Source organism: Tachypleus tridentatus, chromosome 13, assembly GCF_004210375.1.
Source record: "Tachypleus tridentatus isolate NWPU-2018 chromosome 13, ASM421037v1, whole genome shotgun sequence".
NCBI lineage: Eukaryota > Metazoa > Arthropoda > Merostomata > Xiphosura > Limulidae > Tachypleus > Tachypleus tridentatus.
Genome location: NC_134837.1, coordinates 60,813,832 through 60,832,108, shown reverse-complemented (window position 1 = coordinate 60,832,108; position 18,277 = coordinate 60,813,832). Strand labels below are relative to the sequence as shown.

General features: G+C 35.4%; 1 protein-coding gene across 2 annotated transcripts in view; it reads right to left on the bottom strand.

Moving 5' to 3' along the window:
- Window positions 1-1,753: 1,753 nt before the first annotated feature.
- Window positions 1,754-18,277, bottom strand: part of LOC143238124 (uncharacterized) — a 43,608-nt gene continuing 27,084 nt past the window's right edge. For both annotated transcript variants that reach the window (XM_076478083.1, XM_076478084.1), the window contains exons 4-7: window positions 15,466-15,623; window positions 9,483-9,662; window positions 5,553-6,218; window positions 1,754-3,525 (exon numbers count right to left, since the gene is read on the bottom strand). In XM_076478083.1, the coding sequence (XP_076334198.1) occupies window positions 2,353-3,525; window positions 5,553-6,218; window positions 9,483-9,662; window positions 15,466-15,623 (2,177 nt within the window). In that variant the 3' untranslated portion in view covers window positions 1,754-2,352. The remainder of the gene's footprint in view (window positions 3,526-5,552; window positions 6,219-9,482; window positions 9,663-15,465; window positions 15,624-18,277) is intronic.

The window sequence follows — 18,277 nt, the reverse complement described above, 5'->3', positions numbered from 1 at the left end:
TTACAAGCCCAAAGAACACGGGTGCAATTAGCATCTAGTCTAGATCTTACTTGTAGACGTGTAATTTTACAAGGTTATCCTCCGTTCTAACTGTTCTTCGCGTTTTGTGACAACTTTGGATTTAGAGATGTAATTTTCTTCTGGTCACCAATAATGTAACTCATCTTATGAATACATTAGCAATTGCTTATTATAACTGCACCACCACTTACATCTGGTCTGATAACAACGATGTTTTTTAAAAAAAAATTGGAGAAAAACGACTGATAATCTGAAACATTTAAAGATTTCTTTCAAGAAAAATGTATAATATTATTTTGACTATATCTTTTTTGTTGTATGCCACTACTGACGAGGTCTTTCGGTTAGTGCCACAGGCTAATTGAATTACTACAGCTTAGAAAGTTTGAGTTTGTTTGTTTTTTGAATTTCGCACAAAGCTACTCGAGGGCTATCTGTGCTAGCCGTCCCTAATTTAGCAGTGTAAGACTAGAGGGAAAGCAACTAGTCATCACCACCCACCGCCAACTCTTAGGCTACTCTTTTACCAACGAATAGTGGGATTGACCGTCACATTATAACGCCCCCACGGATGGGAGGGCGAGCATGTTTAGCGTGAAGCGGGCGCGAACCCGCGACCCTCGGATTACGAGTCGCACGCCTTACGCGTTTGGCCATGCCAGGCCAGAAAGTTTGGGTTTTTTTGTTTGTTGGTAAGCACAAAACTACACACAATGGACTATCTGTACTTTTCTCACCAAGGGTATCGAAACTAGGTTTCTAGTGCTCAGACATGCCGCCGTGCCACTGGGGGCGTTCTCGATAAAATCTTAAAGAAAAAATAAAGAATGAAAAAAACTGTGGAAGTCAAATAAATTTGTGACGTTAATGTATTGAATAATAGAAGGTGTATACAATATAAACAGTTTTATTATTTATCATTTGTCTTTGGACAGAAGATCTGAAGGAAAATCTTTATTCAACTCCATTTCATTTTTAAAAGAAGACTTTATTCTGGCCTGAATAGAAATGGTAAAATGATATATTATTTCTGTTTGGAACTAATTCATTTTAATACTGTGAAACAAGACTAAATATTTACTCACGGCCTTACGTAAAATATATATAATTCATGGATATTCTATTTATTAATTTATTTATTCAACTATTTTTAAAAAAGAAACATACTAGGTCTCTGTAAAGCTTGTCCATTCCTTCAGCAAATGCTAAACGTATTTTTTATAATTTTTTTAACTGTCATATGCATGGCACGCGATCTCTGGATTCGCTTTTTGCAGTAACGTGTTTCTCAGAGTTTTTAGTTGACTTGACGACGGCAGAGGGATTTGGTCGAAGTCTTGTTGAGTTAGAAAATACAAACTAAAAAGAACCATTAACTCCAGCTCATTTATGTGACAACAACTCTTAGGTAGTAGAACGCTCTTGTTTGCCTTACCTTGCATTCAATAGACTCAGATATGAATTTTGCTTACAGTAAAAAGGTTATTTACAGTAACCAATAAAATGTATTAATATGAACTTAGAAACAAATAGACAGCTGAGAAAAGTGACTTAATAACTGATATTAATCCAATGATACTTGCTACAAATATTCGAAGTTTCACATGAATGTACTGACGTTGAGTGCGCTTGGTTTAGTAGAAAAATAAGACGAAACGTAATGTTTTTACAATTACATATGGGACAGATTGGTATGAGAGTGTTGTTGAAAATGCGAAAAACGAAACAAACAAATAAAAATGAGATTTATTTTGTATAATTTTATTTCCAACTCATCTATCATAACGCAATTGTATAATAAACGTAATAAAAAAATTCCGAGACAACTTTAGGATTCGTAAACACAAAACATTAACATTAATAAACATTTTCCTGTCCAGCAATTGAGTTTGCAGGGTTTAATTTCCAGGTTCCAGGAAAAAACAAACAAACTCGTCTTTCTTGGTAAAGGCAATAAAATAACAGTATTAAACAGTATTAGGTAATCACTATTGCTTAATGCTTTCTTTATATTGGTGCGAATTTCACTTTATATTACATAACAGATGTGATTAATCATATAGATATACAGTTCGTGTAAGGCAGTCATGAAAGAATATAGTCACATTTCAGTCCACTGCTTTACCCTCGTGCATCTGTAGAAAGTACGAGTGTACTTACATCTTAGTAGTTTATCCTATACTAGAAACTCCAAAGTGATATCCTAATTCATCGACAGATAACATTCCCGAATACACACTAATAGAAAACGTCACCAACAAGCACCGCCTCTATATTTACCATAATGACCTGATTATTCAATAAATACAAACACTGAACAAAAGTGTTCTATCACGGATAAGCCGAGTTCAGTTCGTCGTAGAGAGGGTTTTGGATGACTTCACCAGAATAAGGTGATTCCAAAGTTTTTGCTGACTTCTTCCCTCTCAAGGACGACGTGCTTCCCCCAGACACACTGTCTATGTCTTTGAACATGGTAAACACGGTTGATAGAGAGTCGGCGTAAGACAGTGGTTTGTGAATATTTTTGCCATATTTATGTACGCTGTACAGTTGGGGGCCAAATATACCGCCCAAGATAATCGTGGCCGTTGAGATTTGGGCCACACTCGCCGAGAAACCTCGAGCTTCATCTTTAGGTAAGAGGCCAAAAGCCACGACCCAGACAAAGAACACTGTTAAACAGAGTAAACTTGTAACTGTAACACAGTAACCTTCGCGGTAACAGTACGGAGTGTTTCGTGAGAAGAAGGCCATTAGCACCGCCACCACCAGAAGGAAAATTATATAGGACTCACAAACTAGAAAATCACCTCTTGAAACAGAACATTTCAAGAGCTCGCCAGGCTCAAACACGGCCCCTGGTGGACGAAGAATCCACCACTGGACTTCTAGCGCCACCTGTGCTCCCACTACAAATAGCAACGTCAACATTTGATTGACCTGACTGATGCTGCCCCCGAGTCCTAGGGTCTTCTGGGATCGAAGACTCATGGCTCGAAGGAGAAGACATCCATAATTAAAAGCATAGGCAACGTTGTGAACCACCTTGCGTGCTCCACACATAGTAAACGAGGGTTGGAAGGTGAACAGTAGGGCTCCTACGTACATTGTTATTAGAGCTAAAAGCTGAAACATGGAGATTATAATGGTATTTCTCTTCACTGTTTTGTCACAAAATTTCATTAACATAAAAACTAAGACATAGAGAGTCACTAGAACGCCCGCTCCAGAAAACGCGATGGTGACGAGGCACCAAGTTCTATTTATCCACGCGCCAAAGCTGATGTTCTGTATATTAGTGACAAGCACGCTTGATAATTGTTTTTTACTGATGCTGGGAAGACTACTTAGCTCGTGCTTGGGATTCATGGTGAGAAAGCTAGACTTAAAGCTGGCGGATGGTATCTGCTGGCTGTAGTAGCTGGGAGTGGTCGCTTTTCGGTGTTGCATTACCGCCATTTTGTGGGTAATCAGCCCTGTTTTGTCGCTGTATCTTCCAACCTAGGAAATATAAAATTTATAAAATACAGTATCGAAATATCATAGTAGTCCTCACCCACAACTTCACCCGTGTCCTAATAGAAAAGCAAACAAACAATAGAATAAATGAGGCATGAGGAACATTTTAAAGAAATAACTAACACTAAAAACAATTGAAATATAAAACAGTAAAGTGGAAACTTAACAGTTATGTTACTTTGTCAAATTCTATTGGTAAATCATTATTATATACGTTTTCGGTAACACAAATGCACGGAAAATTCAACAAATTAGCTTTAATCGTTTGAACCATTGTAATATATGTCAAATTATTTCGAGCTCGGACTTGATACAAGTTCTATAGTTGTTTAAACCGGTTGTAGCACAAAACTTCCGTTACGTAACAAGAAACGTGATGGTAAACACACGAGTTATAATGAATTATTACTATTATTGTTTTTAACATAGTTACAGGAGAAATGTTCTTAACTTTAAAACGCTTGATGATTTTTGGTTTGGTTGTTTGGCTTTTTCTAGTGCAAAGCAACATGGCTACCCGCGCCAAACAACATGTAAAGACATTTTAAAGAGTAAAACTTAATAAAATGTAAAAATGAATAGAGTTAAAACAAAATAATGTACAAAGTTTGATGATATTTCATAAACAATAAACCAGGGGTTTTAGTTGTAAAATGTGTTTTTAAAGCAGGGAGAAAGAATACAGTTCGAAGACAATAAGTGACGCCATATTGAATTTAATTTTCTGTCCCGTCTACTTTTGTGGCCAATCGGTAAGCTCGAGAATTCATAACGCTAAACTTTGAGATTCAGTTACATAACCTTCTATCTAAAAATACATGTATTAAACTTATCACATTATTGAAAAATAATTAAAAACTATATATTTCATTAAACCAGTTACACACACACACACACGCAGGCCTGACATGGCCAGGTGGTTAAGGGCGCTCGACTCCCAATCTGAGGAGCGCAGGTTCAAATGCCTGTCATAACAAATATGTTCACCATTTTAGCCATGAGGGTCCATCCCATTATTCGTTGGTAAAAGAGTAGCCCAAGAGTTGGCGGTGGGTGGTGATGACTGGCTGCCTTCCCTCTTGTCTTACACTGCTAAATTAGGGACGGGTAGCGTAGGTAGCGCTCATGTAACTTTGCGCAAAATAAAACACAAATAAATACATGTATTATACGGTTACCAAACTAACGTACATGTATTGCCCGGATTTACGTCACATGAAGGCGTATATAAACTGTTTAGTTTAAATTGTGTTAGTTAGTGTGCATTAAACTGTTGTGTTACGGTTGTAATTGCAGATTCTGGTACTTTTAATCGAAATGACACTTTCTGTCAAACACGGGCTAAAAGGCCAGGTCAGAGACCCATAACATTAACACAGTGATCTCTAGTTTGAAACTACGGATTAGAAAGGCAACTAGTCAGCAGCACCCTCACCTACATGGCTCTAGCCGAATAGCACATTAACCCAATGACTACTGATTTGCCGTATAGAGTACTGGCCACCTCCGGCAGTTGAATGCAAGTTTGCCGTATACGGTGTACGACTTGCAAAACTACCGCGCGCGTAGTTGAACACCTTTCACACTTTCAGTTATGAACTTCCACTACATATAATAAGCGCACTGTTATGCACCTCAGAAATTACACCGCTAATAATTAGCGTGCTGTTGCTTCACATAGAAAGGTCCAAGATTCGAGTCATGACATGTCGCTGAACACGCTCCACGACTCGAACCTATGTAAAGCAACAGCACGCTAATTACTAGCAGTGTAATTTCTGAGGTGTATAACAGTGCGGTTATTATCTGTAGTGGAAGCTCACGTTTGAAAGTGTGGAAGGAACATCACGATTCGACCCTTGACCTTTCCTCCTGCAACTCACTACGCTAATCTCTTAGTTGTATAATGTATAATTTACAAACAGTATGGTTGTTGTCTAGAGTGAAAAACCACAGCTATTTATAAAAGTTTTTTTTTTTAATTTAATAAGAGAGAAACAGACACTAACCTCTCTGAAAACGCCATCACCAGAAACAGACGTCAGAATCACCTGTCCGTCATTTGGAAAAACATCGTTAAACATCAGCTGCTTGCCTTTCTTGAATGTTACCGGGGTTTCTAATAGCACATTTCTATCATTCTGCAGCGCTTTTAACACTGCGGGACCGAGAACGTTCGTTTGCGTTACGAAACAGTTACTAGCAGGTCTGCACTGCCGCTGTTGAGCCGTCTTCAGTCCTAAAGCAAGCGTCCATACCGCCTTAATAGTGTTGAAGACTGGATTGCCTTCTGATATCTTGCCGATAGATGGCAGGGTGAATGCTTTCATCTCCTTAGGAAATACGAAACCTTTATGCACAAATTCTTGACCAGAGTTTTTCATCATCGAATGCCATAACTCTTGCACCAGAGGATGTGGGGACACGGAATTTTCTTGCATGATGTTTCTGAAGTATGTCTGAAACTCTGGAACGTCGCCACTAGATGGCCAAAGAAACAATACACTATACAGTACTGAAATAAGTCTTGTTGACAGAGTTTTACGAAGTCTGGAGGTCAGGTCACGGTCGGTTGATATGAGAACAGATTTATTGCTGTTTTTCCAGTCAGTGTCTTTAATTACTTGGAAAATATGATCATCCGTTAAAAACAAAGCCACTGCTTCTACGTCAGCCTGGAAACCATAAACGAAGAACTGAATTTTTTAATATATACTACACACACACACACACATATTCATACAATGAAAATGAATACAAAACCCAGCGTAATATAGCTTCCATGTTTGTTAAGGAAATTTTAAATACCACATTTGGAATTAAAATAGTAGAAATCTCTTTCGTTCCATTAACAAACTATGGCTAAAGATCAGGTAAAGCCACGTATTATAAAACTACATTCTAACGCTACTCTTAATACGTGAGTTATGAAATGTCTGCACGAAGGCGTTGTAATCAAACAAAGGCAAAATTCGAATATATCATTATGTAAGTATTAGGTTGAGGAATAATTCGTGAGCGTTTTTAAATAATTTCATTCAAGCATTACATGCAAGACTATACAATACTTCAATGCATGAACACATTACACCCAAAACATTTATTATGATACTTTATTTCATGTAATACCTAGGTATATAGTATGCATTGTTTTAAACGAAATTGCAAGAAATTAAATGCGAAAAGCAGATGGTGTCGAAAATGCTCGATTTTGTCCACTTGACAGTCCATTTAATGAGCTGAAAATGAAAACAAAAATTAAAGACATATGAAAATCAAATACACCATCTATTAGAGCAAAAAATTATCTACCAAATGACATGAAATATTTTGCGAAAGCGTTTCATTTATGAATATATTTGTTTAACTTGAAAAAACGCTCACGAATTATTCCTCAACCCAATACCTTTATTTTTCAAACTATTAGTAAATAATAAATACTGTCAAAAGATAGATTTGGAACGCTTTTGAGCCACAGCAGATAAATTAAGATGGATGTTGAAAAAGCAATATCTTCAGTTAACATGATTTTTAAAACTGATACAACAATGAATATAGGGTTAATTATCCTTTAGCAGGCTCAACATGTTTGATGTTGAATAACGTGTCCTGAATTCGATTTCGATGTTAAGTGTTTTAAACAGCATAATATTCAGCGAAAATTATCTTAATCAACCTAGTCTGACATTTATGTTGAACAGTTCATTATTCAAAGTTCAAGTAAAGCAGGTTACTTTCCTTGTTTCCATAAAGGTTAAGCTGTATAAGATACAGAGTAAAGACTGAAATATCTTCAAAAGGTAATGACTGGGCCTTTAAACTAACCTCGGTGTTTTCATTACAATTAACGCCAAAATATTCAAGTAATTCATATTACATTGAAGATCAAAATAAAATATTGGAACTGTTTTATTTGTAGACGTTCCTTCCACGACAAATAAAATTATGAAAAAAAGACTGGGGTCGTAAAATCCACAATAAGTACCTTACCAGCTATCAGTATAGATAGCGTTTTACACTATCTTGTCTAATGTGTAAATATACAATGATAGCAAAGAAAAAGTTAATGTACGTATAAATCATATAATAATATTAAACAGGCAGCACTGTAAGGACAGGCAATGTAGTGTGAATAGAAGTGAAGTGTTAGTTTCTGCTTGGGATGCCAGTTAAACTTACGTGGAGCCTAATAAACCGTCTTGAAAGAACTATCTCAAAGTGAAAGTTGTTATGTGTTAAATTTTGAAGCCTACATTAATTATGTTGACTTGCATTGGCATAGTTTGGAACTGTTTTCATTTATCAGCGCACCTTGAGGTTACCGCCTTGCCTTTAAAAGTCTTCAACCCATGGGATTCACGAATAATCTTTCGTGAGTGAGAAATTTATTTTATTTTTTTAATTATTGCACTTTTTACGCATCGCCTCTGTAACAAAACGTCAACATTCCTACTAGATCTTTTCAAGCAAACTAACCTACATACTTTATACTGGATGTAAAGTATCGAGGAAGCTGCTGTCTCACCACACGTGACGAGAAACTTATTCAGTTAAGTTCATTGTTGCTTTTAATACTGCATATGAGGCAGAGAATTAATAACATCAAATCATATGAGGTGTTTCCGGGTCAGTACCCTCTTGAGAGAAATTAGGTAAAAGAACTTGAAGGTTTCGTGTGAATATTGTGGGAATGGTAAAATTCGGATAATGAATGTTTCCAGCTTGATGCATTGCACATATTTTAATCCTTACGTTTAACATGCTTACAAACCCAACATTTAGAAAATATTGACGCATTCATTCGAAATCTTTAAGATCTCCTAATGTAATTATGACTCAGGTGCATAACACTGCATTTGGGTGTTCTTTACTAGTGATAGTGAATGGAAGGTATTTTTCTTGATTATTAAGAATGTGACGTAACGTATTGTGCTGCGTGAATTCAGTAATCCATTAGTATTATTGCCATCAATTAATTAATCAATATCCATTACGTAGCGTTAGCATCTGTAGGATGTTGCTTCTTTCTTGTGTGAGACAAAGAATAAGCCGACACGAAAAATAAGTTCAGGTGGTCTTGCAATAACTTTAAGAATTATAAGAGTCGCTTGTAGTTCATCATTTGAACCTGGAATTGAGCACCAATAGCCAAGCATTTCTCTATCTGTCGAAAATACACGTAAATTGGTTTTCAGAAAAAGCGTTTAGCACTTTCCGCCCTCACAAAAGAGCGTGAAAAAGTGTTGAGTCGTGTATGAGTGGAAATTTTACTTGTCTTGCATTATAACTATTCATGGCTTTGAAAGATGGCGCTAATGTTTCTTACTGCCATATGAATACATCTCGTAGGAACGTTTTGAAACCATGGTATTTATTTATTTAAACACGAAAGAAATAATAATAATTACATAATAAGCCACAAAAAGCACGGAATCATCTTTTTTTCTCAATCTAGAATTAAAAACTATTACTCATACGAGTTTGAAGAAGTAACAACATATTTCATATTTAAAGTTGGAAGTTGGTTTGTTTTGAATTTCGCGCAAACCTATACGAGAGCTATCTGTCCTTATTTTGCAGTGTAAGACTAGAGTGAAGGCAGCTAGTCATCACCACCCACTGCTAACTCTTGGTCTACTCTTGTTAACAACGAATAATAAGATTGACTGTCACATTATAATGCCCCACGCTTAAAAGGGTGAACTTGTTTGGTGTGACGGGGATTTAAACCCGCGACTCTTAGATTAGGAGTCGAGTGCCTTAACCACTTGGCCATGCATGAAACTCAAAGGCTTTTGAGATCTTAACATATTGCGAATTAACAGTTCTAAAGTTATTTTTCAAATGATAACACTTATGGTATGTTAGTAGTGATGAAAACACCTAATTCGAAGAAACGTTAATGATTTTAATTCTTTAAATGAAATAATATTACAAACCTCTTCAAAACTAGGCAGGTTTCTATGACCACAAGTATGCGATTTTCCAATTGTTCGTATTTTCACAACGGTAACTCCAGCGTCCTCTAGTGTTTGCTGTGCAATATTCAAATCTGATTCCCGTGTTGCAGCGAGTCCTACTGTATCAAAGCCAGAAATCTTCAATACGTCTGCAACGATCTGAAACAGAATAATATCAGACAATACAGTTTCTAGCCCTTAATATTTGTGGTTTTTATCAACAAATTAAAAAAAAAAGAACATTAAGCTATATTTGGAGCAATATTACGATTAGGAAAGCATTTCTCTCTCTCAAAAATTTCAATAATATAAATGCACAAAAAATTAACCAGAGGATTACAAAAAATTGGCTTCTAAATATAATTGCATTTAGGTAAGTAATACAGGTCATTAATATTCAATACATTTAATATAAATATGAAAATTTATAGTATATGAAAACAACAGCAAAATATTGTCACGCTGGATTAAACTTACGGTTTATTTGTATTTCGTCTACTCTAATGTAATTATATACTAAAATAAATGTTTTATATTTTTTCTGTAAACTTGGTTTGCCACTTTATCCTAAATAAAGAACTCTAAAGCAGTATTACAATTCTTTCAAAACAAGTTAGGTTTTATGTGATATATTTGTGGTGTATATGTGCATGTACATAACAAATATCGATCACTGGACGTTTTAAAAGTCTATTGCATTATGTTATAAAGTTTATAAAGATTCTTTGTTTCTAAAACTGTGAACAAGTGATGTTTCTATTTAAACTTTATTCTGCATTTAACAACTTGATGATTGTATTTTCTAAAGGTTTATTCCCATTCAGTTTATTACCAATGGGAGAAGATGAACTGGGACGATAACGAACTTACAGTGCAATAAATACATGGCGTACGAAACTTAAACTATACTTTAAAACTATATTTTTTAAATGCACCTAGCTGAACAAATTTGGGTTAAACTAAAGTCCAGTGTGTGTGTGTGTACGTGTTTCATCCCTGAAGTAAAACAGTATGTAGTTAGTTCGCAAGATAAATAGAACATTATTTGGAATTATAAACACATAATTTTTTAAAAATTTTATTTCTAGAATGACTGGTTTGACAAAGTCGCTCACCAAATTAAGTTAGGGCCTCATATTTCCGCTAAGTAAACTTGATATTAATTATGAAAGAAACTAAACTATGGTTTTCTACAGTTTCTGTTTGATACGTGCTGTTGGGTTAAACACCGCAATTTCGTATTTCAAAGTATTTTATTGATGTTTAAGCAGGTACCGAAATAAATGAAGTTAATAACTGTATATGACTCCTGCAGCTACCCCTCGTGGCAAACAACTCAAACTAGATTTTTAAACAACGACAAACCAGAATTTTCTTTTTTCTAGGTATAAATAAAATTTGAAGTTTCAGGACATATGTTGTGTAAAATCGTTATACTTGCTTTATTTAAGCAGGACTATCCACATTATGTTAGGGTGAACAATGACAATGATTTACAGTCACTGCACAAGTTTTTAATTTGGTTTGTCCACGTTCCTCTCGTGACTTGTTTCTTTATGTTAAGCTTCTGTGGTTGGTCGTTCAGTAAATACTGTGAAATACAGCGGTATCTTGCACTGGGCTGTTGTTGATTGGCTGATTATTTACTGTTTTCTACCTGTATATTTTAGTTAGTTATAATTTAGTCAAAATTATGAAATACGAGGAGATGACAACACGAAGTGCGTGCTCGGTTACAGTGTGCCCAGGACTTGAATTTGGAAAATACCAGTTGCTGATTCGACACTTGGGTATCATGCGTGCTAACAAACATTGTAGTTATAAAGGAATTTTATTTAACCTTAAGAAAAGTTAAAAAAACAAATAATAAAAACAGAATTGCTTCCAGCTGACGTGGCCCGGCATTACCAAGCGTGTTAAGGCGTGCGACTCGTAATCCGAGAGTCACGGGTACGCATCCCAGTCGCGCCAAACATGCTCGCCCTTTCAGCCGTGGGGGCGTTATAATGTGACGGTCAATCCCACTATTCGTTGGTAAAAGAGTAGCCCAACAGTTGGCGGTGGGTGGTGATGACTAGCTGCCTTCCTTCTAGTCTTACACTGCTAAATTAGGGACGGCTAACACAGATAGCCCTCGAGTAGCTTTGTGCGGAATTCCAAAACAAACAAACAAACAATCCAGCTGACGTTATGTTCCGTCATCCTGTACCTACCACTGACGTGAAGTTTGAAGTACAGAGGTATTTTTATTTACCTTTGGGACGGCGGAAAAGTGGGAGACCAGTATAATTCAAATTTATATTGATTTATAATATGACAAATTTAAATTATTTTTTTGATTATGTGGACCAAAGTAATAACTCATCATAAACAGATGAGTATTTTAAAATGAATTTGGTTATTGAAGGTGACAAGAGTTGAAGAATTAAGTAAATATATTAAGGCAAAAACTATAACGTCACGTGAATTGATTAAAGAGCTTATGTTAAATTTTGTGGTGTTTTTACCTTCTTAAACTCTGTAATATATTAGATCTTGCTGCATTAAAATAGGATTCAACTTCCACTATAATTGTGAAAATTGTCGGAGAAAAAACAATTCCAAATCCTTTTAAACTCATACCCCCTATTCAGATTCTTAATTCTTTGACAACATCACATTAAATTTGTTTTATTTCCCAGCATTAGGTTATGTATAAGATAAGGTATTGTGTATAAAGAGTTAACTCAATGTAAACCATCCTTCAACCAGGATATATCTCATTGCCGGTTAGGCTCGGCATGGCCAAACGTATTAAGGCGTGCGATTCGTAATCTGAGGGTCGCGGGTTCACATCCCCATCACGCCAAACGTGCTCGCCCTTTCAGCCGTGGGGGCGTTATAATGTTACGATAAATCCCACTATTCGATGGTAAAAGAGAAGTCCAAAAGTTGGCGGTGGGCGGTGATGACTAGCTGCCTTCCCTCTAGTATTACACTGCTAAATTAGGGACGGCTATCACAGATAGCTTTCGAGTAGCTTTGTGCAAAATTCAAACAAACAAACATTGCCGGTGTGTATAAGACAATACGTGTTACTCCTAATGCCTGATTTTACCCCACGTTTTATACATAGGTTCACAGAGAGTTTCAGTTAGTACTCTTCAAGTAATAGCATATTTAACTAAAACTACGTTTTTCATTTTACTTTTGTTTAATGTTTGAGTAAGTGCGTTGTCACCATGCCACCTTTTGGGTTACAATGACATATTTGTAATTGCATCAAATGTCTCGATTCTTCTTAACTAGAAAGTTATGTATTTCACACGCTAGTTACAATTAATCAAGATATTTATTTGAAATGTTGTGAACTCATTCGTTACACTATTAACAGTGGATATTTATGTGTAAAGTAACAAACACTTGACTTCTGGATGTTTCGGACATGTATTCCACCTTCAGCAAGTTATACTGAACAAGGTAGATTATAAGGTGTTAATATTAATAAAGTTCAAACAGTTTATAAAAATAAAAGGATGAAATAAATTTTAAAAACAAACAATAGGATAATGCAATAATATTATATTGTATTCAGAATAAACATAACTGTAGTGAAATTCTTCTTAACTAGAAAGTTATGTATTTCACACGCTAGTTACAATTAATCAAGATATTTATTTGAAATGTTGTGAACTCATTCGTTACACTATTAACAGTGGATATTTATGTGTAAAGTAACAAACACTTGACTTCTGGATGTTTCTGGACATGTATTCCACCTTCAGCAAGTTATACTGAACAAGGTAGATTATAAGGTGTTAATATTAATAAAGTTCAAACAGTTTATAAAAATAAAAGGATGAAATAAATTTTAAAAACAAACAATAGGATAATGCAATAATATTATATTGTATTCAGAATAAACATAACTGTAGTGAAATTTTCTTATTATTGAAAGTTGGGACTTCGTTTATAATGGATAAACCTTCTTTACTTAAAGGTTTGTTACTGGATGAGATGAATTTGAAATTCATAATCAAGACGGGGTGATAGTGGTCTTCACTATGTGTGTGAATTGTAGAGTTTGGTGTTTGATAGTTGTTGTTGGTTTTTACTAGTTCTGCTTGATACTATCATAAATTCGCAGGTGTAGTTGACGTAAAGTTTAGCCACAACATAGGCATTTATATAGGATCATGTAATACACAAGGAGAAGTAATGGGTCTTCTATAACGTTTCTATAACGTGCAGTAATTGTGTAAACATATTTTCATAGTACATCACTGAATCTTAAGGTTTAGTTGTTTTTCTGTAATAGAAAAGAGCTCAACACTGATGAAAACTTTGTAAAGCTGTTTGCTATGTCTTTGTGCCACATTGACCTGTCTATAAAGTTTGAAGAGCATAAAAAACACAGTTGTAGTTGTTTTGATTACCCCAGAGCGCAGGTTAGACACAGTTTAAAAATATCTTTTACGAATTTCTTCACAGAAGTAGCATCCCACACTTGCCTGACAATAGAGGTCGCCCTATTCACCTAATTAAAAATAACAAAATACACTATTTGTTCAAAAACTCGAAGGTCTTATACACTGGTATTCTAATAGAAACATTTAAATATGTTATTCTTTTCTTAAAATAAATCCAACTAATGCATGTTTAATGTATATTCGTTTCAAGCAAAATTCAAAATATATTAAAGAGTAAGAGCGCTTCATAATTTTTGTTCGAGAAAAGTTCTAGAAATATGATATAAATTCATTAAAAATTTTGCATAAATTTACTCCATGAGATCCCTCCTTCACTCTTCTTTCACACATAAAACATACATACACACACTCACTCAAGTCATTCGTTAAACGGTTTTTATTATAACGGAACTTCGAGTTTCTCTTCTGTATGCTATTTGCGTTTATTGAAAAATTACTTACGCTAAAATTATTTGTGAATAACTGTTTTGAGGAAATGTAGCGAGAGAGTAACACGTCACCACAAACGATCCACCATTCACGCTGAGAGTTTGTCTGTCACTCTTTTAACGCACCTACAGCTTATAATGCAGGGTATATTTTGTGGTATCGCAAAAATTCGAACCCGACTTACCATTTTCAAAATACTAAACTTTAACCAATAAACAACTTTTTACGCTGCTCGTGCTGTCTTTATTTTATATTTTGTTGTTTTATTTATCACAAAACTGCACAATGAACTATCTGCGATTTATATCCTCTGGGGGAATCGAGTCCGGATGTTAGTACTTTTTTAAGTTCAGAAACGTACCCTATGGTGCAAAGGGAGACTTGAGAAAAGGCTTCTGTTTTTTCCTTTTCAGAATATCGCACAGAATTACTCAAGGGCTATAGATGATAGCCATCCATAATTCTGAAGAGATAAGCTAGAGGGAAGACAACAGTTAATACCAGCCTTTGGGCTTCACTTTACCAACGAATAGTGCGACTAACAATCACCTTATAATGTTTTCAAGACAGAAGAACGAGCATGTTCAGAGACGTAATATATACACCCCCCTTCCTACAGACTGAGAGTCAAGTACTCTAACCACCAAGTGAGTGATGAAGCTTAGTGGTGAAAATATAATTTTCGAGACAGACAACGAGAAATCTCTTTATAGTATAGGGTGTTTTTCAGAAACATGTAGTGATTGGTTAAAATGAAAAGTAAAAACGAGGCATACCAGTAAAAAAAACCAAAACCATTCATGACTATATTAAAGTTGCAATCTTATCAATGATAATCAAGCAAAAGGCTATTATTATTAGAAACAACAACTAGAGGGAGTAAGCCTTTCTTGAGATTAGTTAATACTTTCAGTAATGTAATATGTAAATAGATATATTTAATTTTTTTTTACAAATACACACAAAAAGTAATTTACGAAATACTTCAACACCCTCTGGTGACTGAAGCAAGGACTTTAAGACTGATGACTCTTGCACGGATTTTAATAAATCCTTCAACTTACTTTGGCTTGATACTTCACACGAAGAGTTGTTGTGAACACATTACTCTGTGGTAATAAGGTTTCTGGTATCGGTTCGGTAACTACCATAGGGGTATCCAAAGCTTGAAACAGTCCAACCGTGGTTCCCATCGTTCGAGAATTTTCACCGGCAACAATACCTCATTAAGACAAAAACGTATTTATATAAATTATACAAAATAAAGTAATGATGCACGTTTCTTCATTATTTAAACATGCGTGTGTGTGAACATTAGTTTGTTTTAAACGTTTCGCGCAAAGCTACACACACACACATATCCGTGTTAGCTGTCCAGAATTTTGAACTGAAAGAAAAGGAAAGAAAGGAAGGTTGTTAGAAAAGGAAATTTTGCAACAACTCTTGGGCTAATCTGGTCGTATAGGGGGGCTACATCGTAACTTTTGTAGTGGAATGCGTCTTTGCGATAACGAGAAACGAACCATAAATCCTAGATTCGTACCTCATGTATCCCTACAGTGTGTGAGTCTGCAGCTTTACAACGCTAGAAACCAGGTTTTGATACTCATAGTGGGGAGAGCACAGAAAGCCAACTGTGTAGCTTTGCAGTTAACTACAAACAAATATCCAAGGTACGTAACCATGATGGCGCACCTGGCCTGTTGATTTTAAATAAAGTCAGTTTATGTTTCATTTTATTTTTTGTACTTTCATGTGCAGTATTATGTTACATGGTCTTAGAACGTATTTCCTAGACACTTAGGACGTGAGCACGTTCCTGACAGAGTAAATAACAACAACAAAAAACTGTGAGTATAATTACATCAAAACTTCCTAGTGGAGAAAACAAGTAATGATGGGTAAAATCGTAGAATGTTCTTTTCTGCTTCCTTGTCATTTAATGTTTTTTCAGATGTTGTAAGTTTCAAACGTAGCAATTTCTTTTTTTGCTTTTCACTTGTCATAATGTTCTTCACCAGATGTAAGAAGTAGTGGTAAATGTGTACTACAGAGAACATATTTTCGGATGAACGAAGCTGCTTTAGTGTAAAAACATTTAGACAATGTTTATGGCATCTTTCCTTTCCCATAAGAGACGGCGTTAAAATATAATCTGATAAACTGATAACAAAAAAAACTCTTCATAATGACTTTGTACTGAAGAAATAAATAAACAATTGGACCGATGATGGATGTTTAGCGAATCCATTGAAAACATATTTTTTTCCTGAACCTGTTTCTTTTTCCTAATAAGATACAAAAAATAAGTCTTTTTTATATTAGAAACATATTTACTTGAGCTAAAGCAGTCTAAGGGTCGTGGGTTCGAATCTTCGTTCCCACCAAACGTGCTCCCTCTTTAAGCCGTGGGGGCATTATAATGTTACAGTCAGTCCCACTATTCGTTGGTGAAAGAGTAGCCCAAGAGTTGGCGGTGGGTGATAATGACTAGTTGCCTTCTCTCTGGTCTTTCACTGCTACATTAGGGACGACTAGCGCAGATAGTGCTCGTATAACTTTGCGCGAAATTATAAACAAACAAACAAAAACAATTATGATCGTTTAGTAACTGTACAAAGTTCGAAATCTGCGTTATGCACTAGAGGATGTAGTCAGTCGTTTAGCTCATCTTAGAACTACAGAAGTTATTCTGACGATATATTTTTGATTTCAATAACACTGGTATTTGTTTTGTTTGTTTTTGAATTTTACGCAAAGATAGACGACGACTATCAGCGCTAGCCGTTCTTAATTTAGCAGTGTAAGACTAGAGGATAAGCAGCTAGACATCACCACCCACCGCCAACTCTTGAGCTGCTATTTTACCAACGAATAGTGGGATTGATCGTCACATAATAACACCTCCACGGCTGAAAGGCCGAACATATTTAGTGTGAGAGAGATTCGAACCCTCAGATTGCACGTTGTTTGAAGTTAAGCATAAAGCTACACAATGGGCTATCTGTGCAGTGCCCACCACAGGTGTCGAAATCCGGTTTTTGGAGTTATAAATCTTCGGACGTAACGCGGTGTCACTGGGGTGGCACAGGTGGGGGGATGACATTTAAATGAGTGAATTTATCTTTGTTTGTCACACTGTTTAGAATATTTTAGATCGTACGTTCTTCATGGGTTACACAGGAGTTAGTCGTTTTCAAGGTTTTAATAGTGCCCAATTGTTGTTTTATATTTGATACATTTTAATAAGATAACTAGGAGTTAGTTAGTAGTTTTCAAGGTTTTAATAGTGCTCAATTGCTGTTTTATATCTGGTACATTTTAATAGATAACCAGTAATTTACGCCTTCTTCTTATAGTCTGTCTGTTATTCTCATACGTGCTGGAATCGAAAGGACAGTGGAGGCACGTGCTCTCAATTTTCATGTGGTGGAAAAGGGTCCCTTAGAATGAGGAATAGGGATTTGTGCATAACTATTTAGGACATTTGCTACTTCAGTTTTCTATTCAACTGTAGGATTAACGTAGCAAATAAGGTGCTTCCAACCATCAGTTTCCCCACTTCAAACAGATTCTGCCGTCTGTAATTATCCTTGTAATTATTGCTTATCAGTACGTTATTCATGTTTTGTACCAGACAGTATAATATTGACGTGTTTACTACTAGATATGACAATATTCACTTGTTTTATAGCAGACAGTACAATATTGACGTGTTTACTACTAGATATAACAATATTCACATGCTTTATAGTAAACAGTACAATATTGACGTATTTTGTACTAGACAGTTCAATATTCACATCTATTTTATACTTGATAGTACAATATTGACGTGTTTTGTACTAGACAGTATAATATCCACTTGTTTTGTAC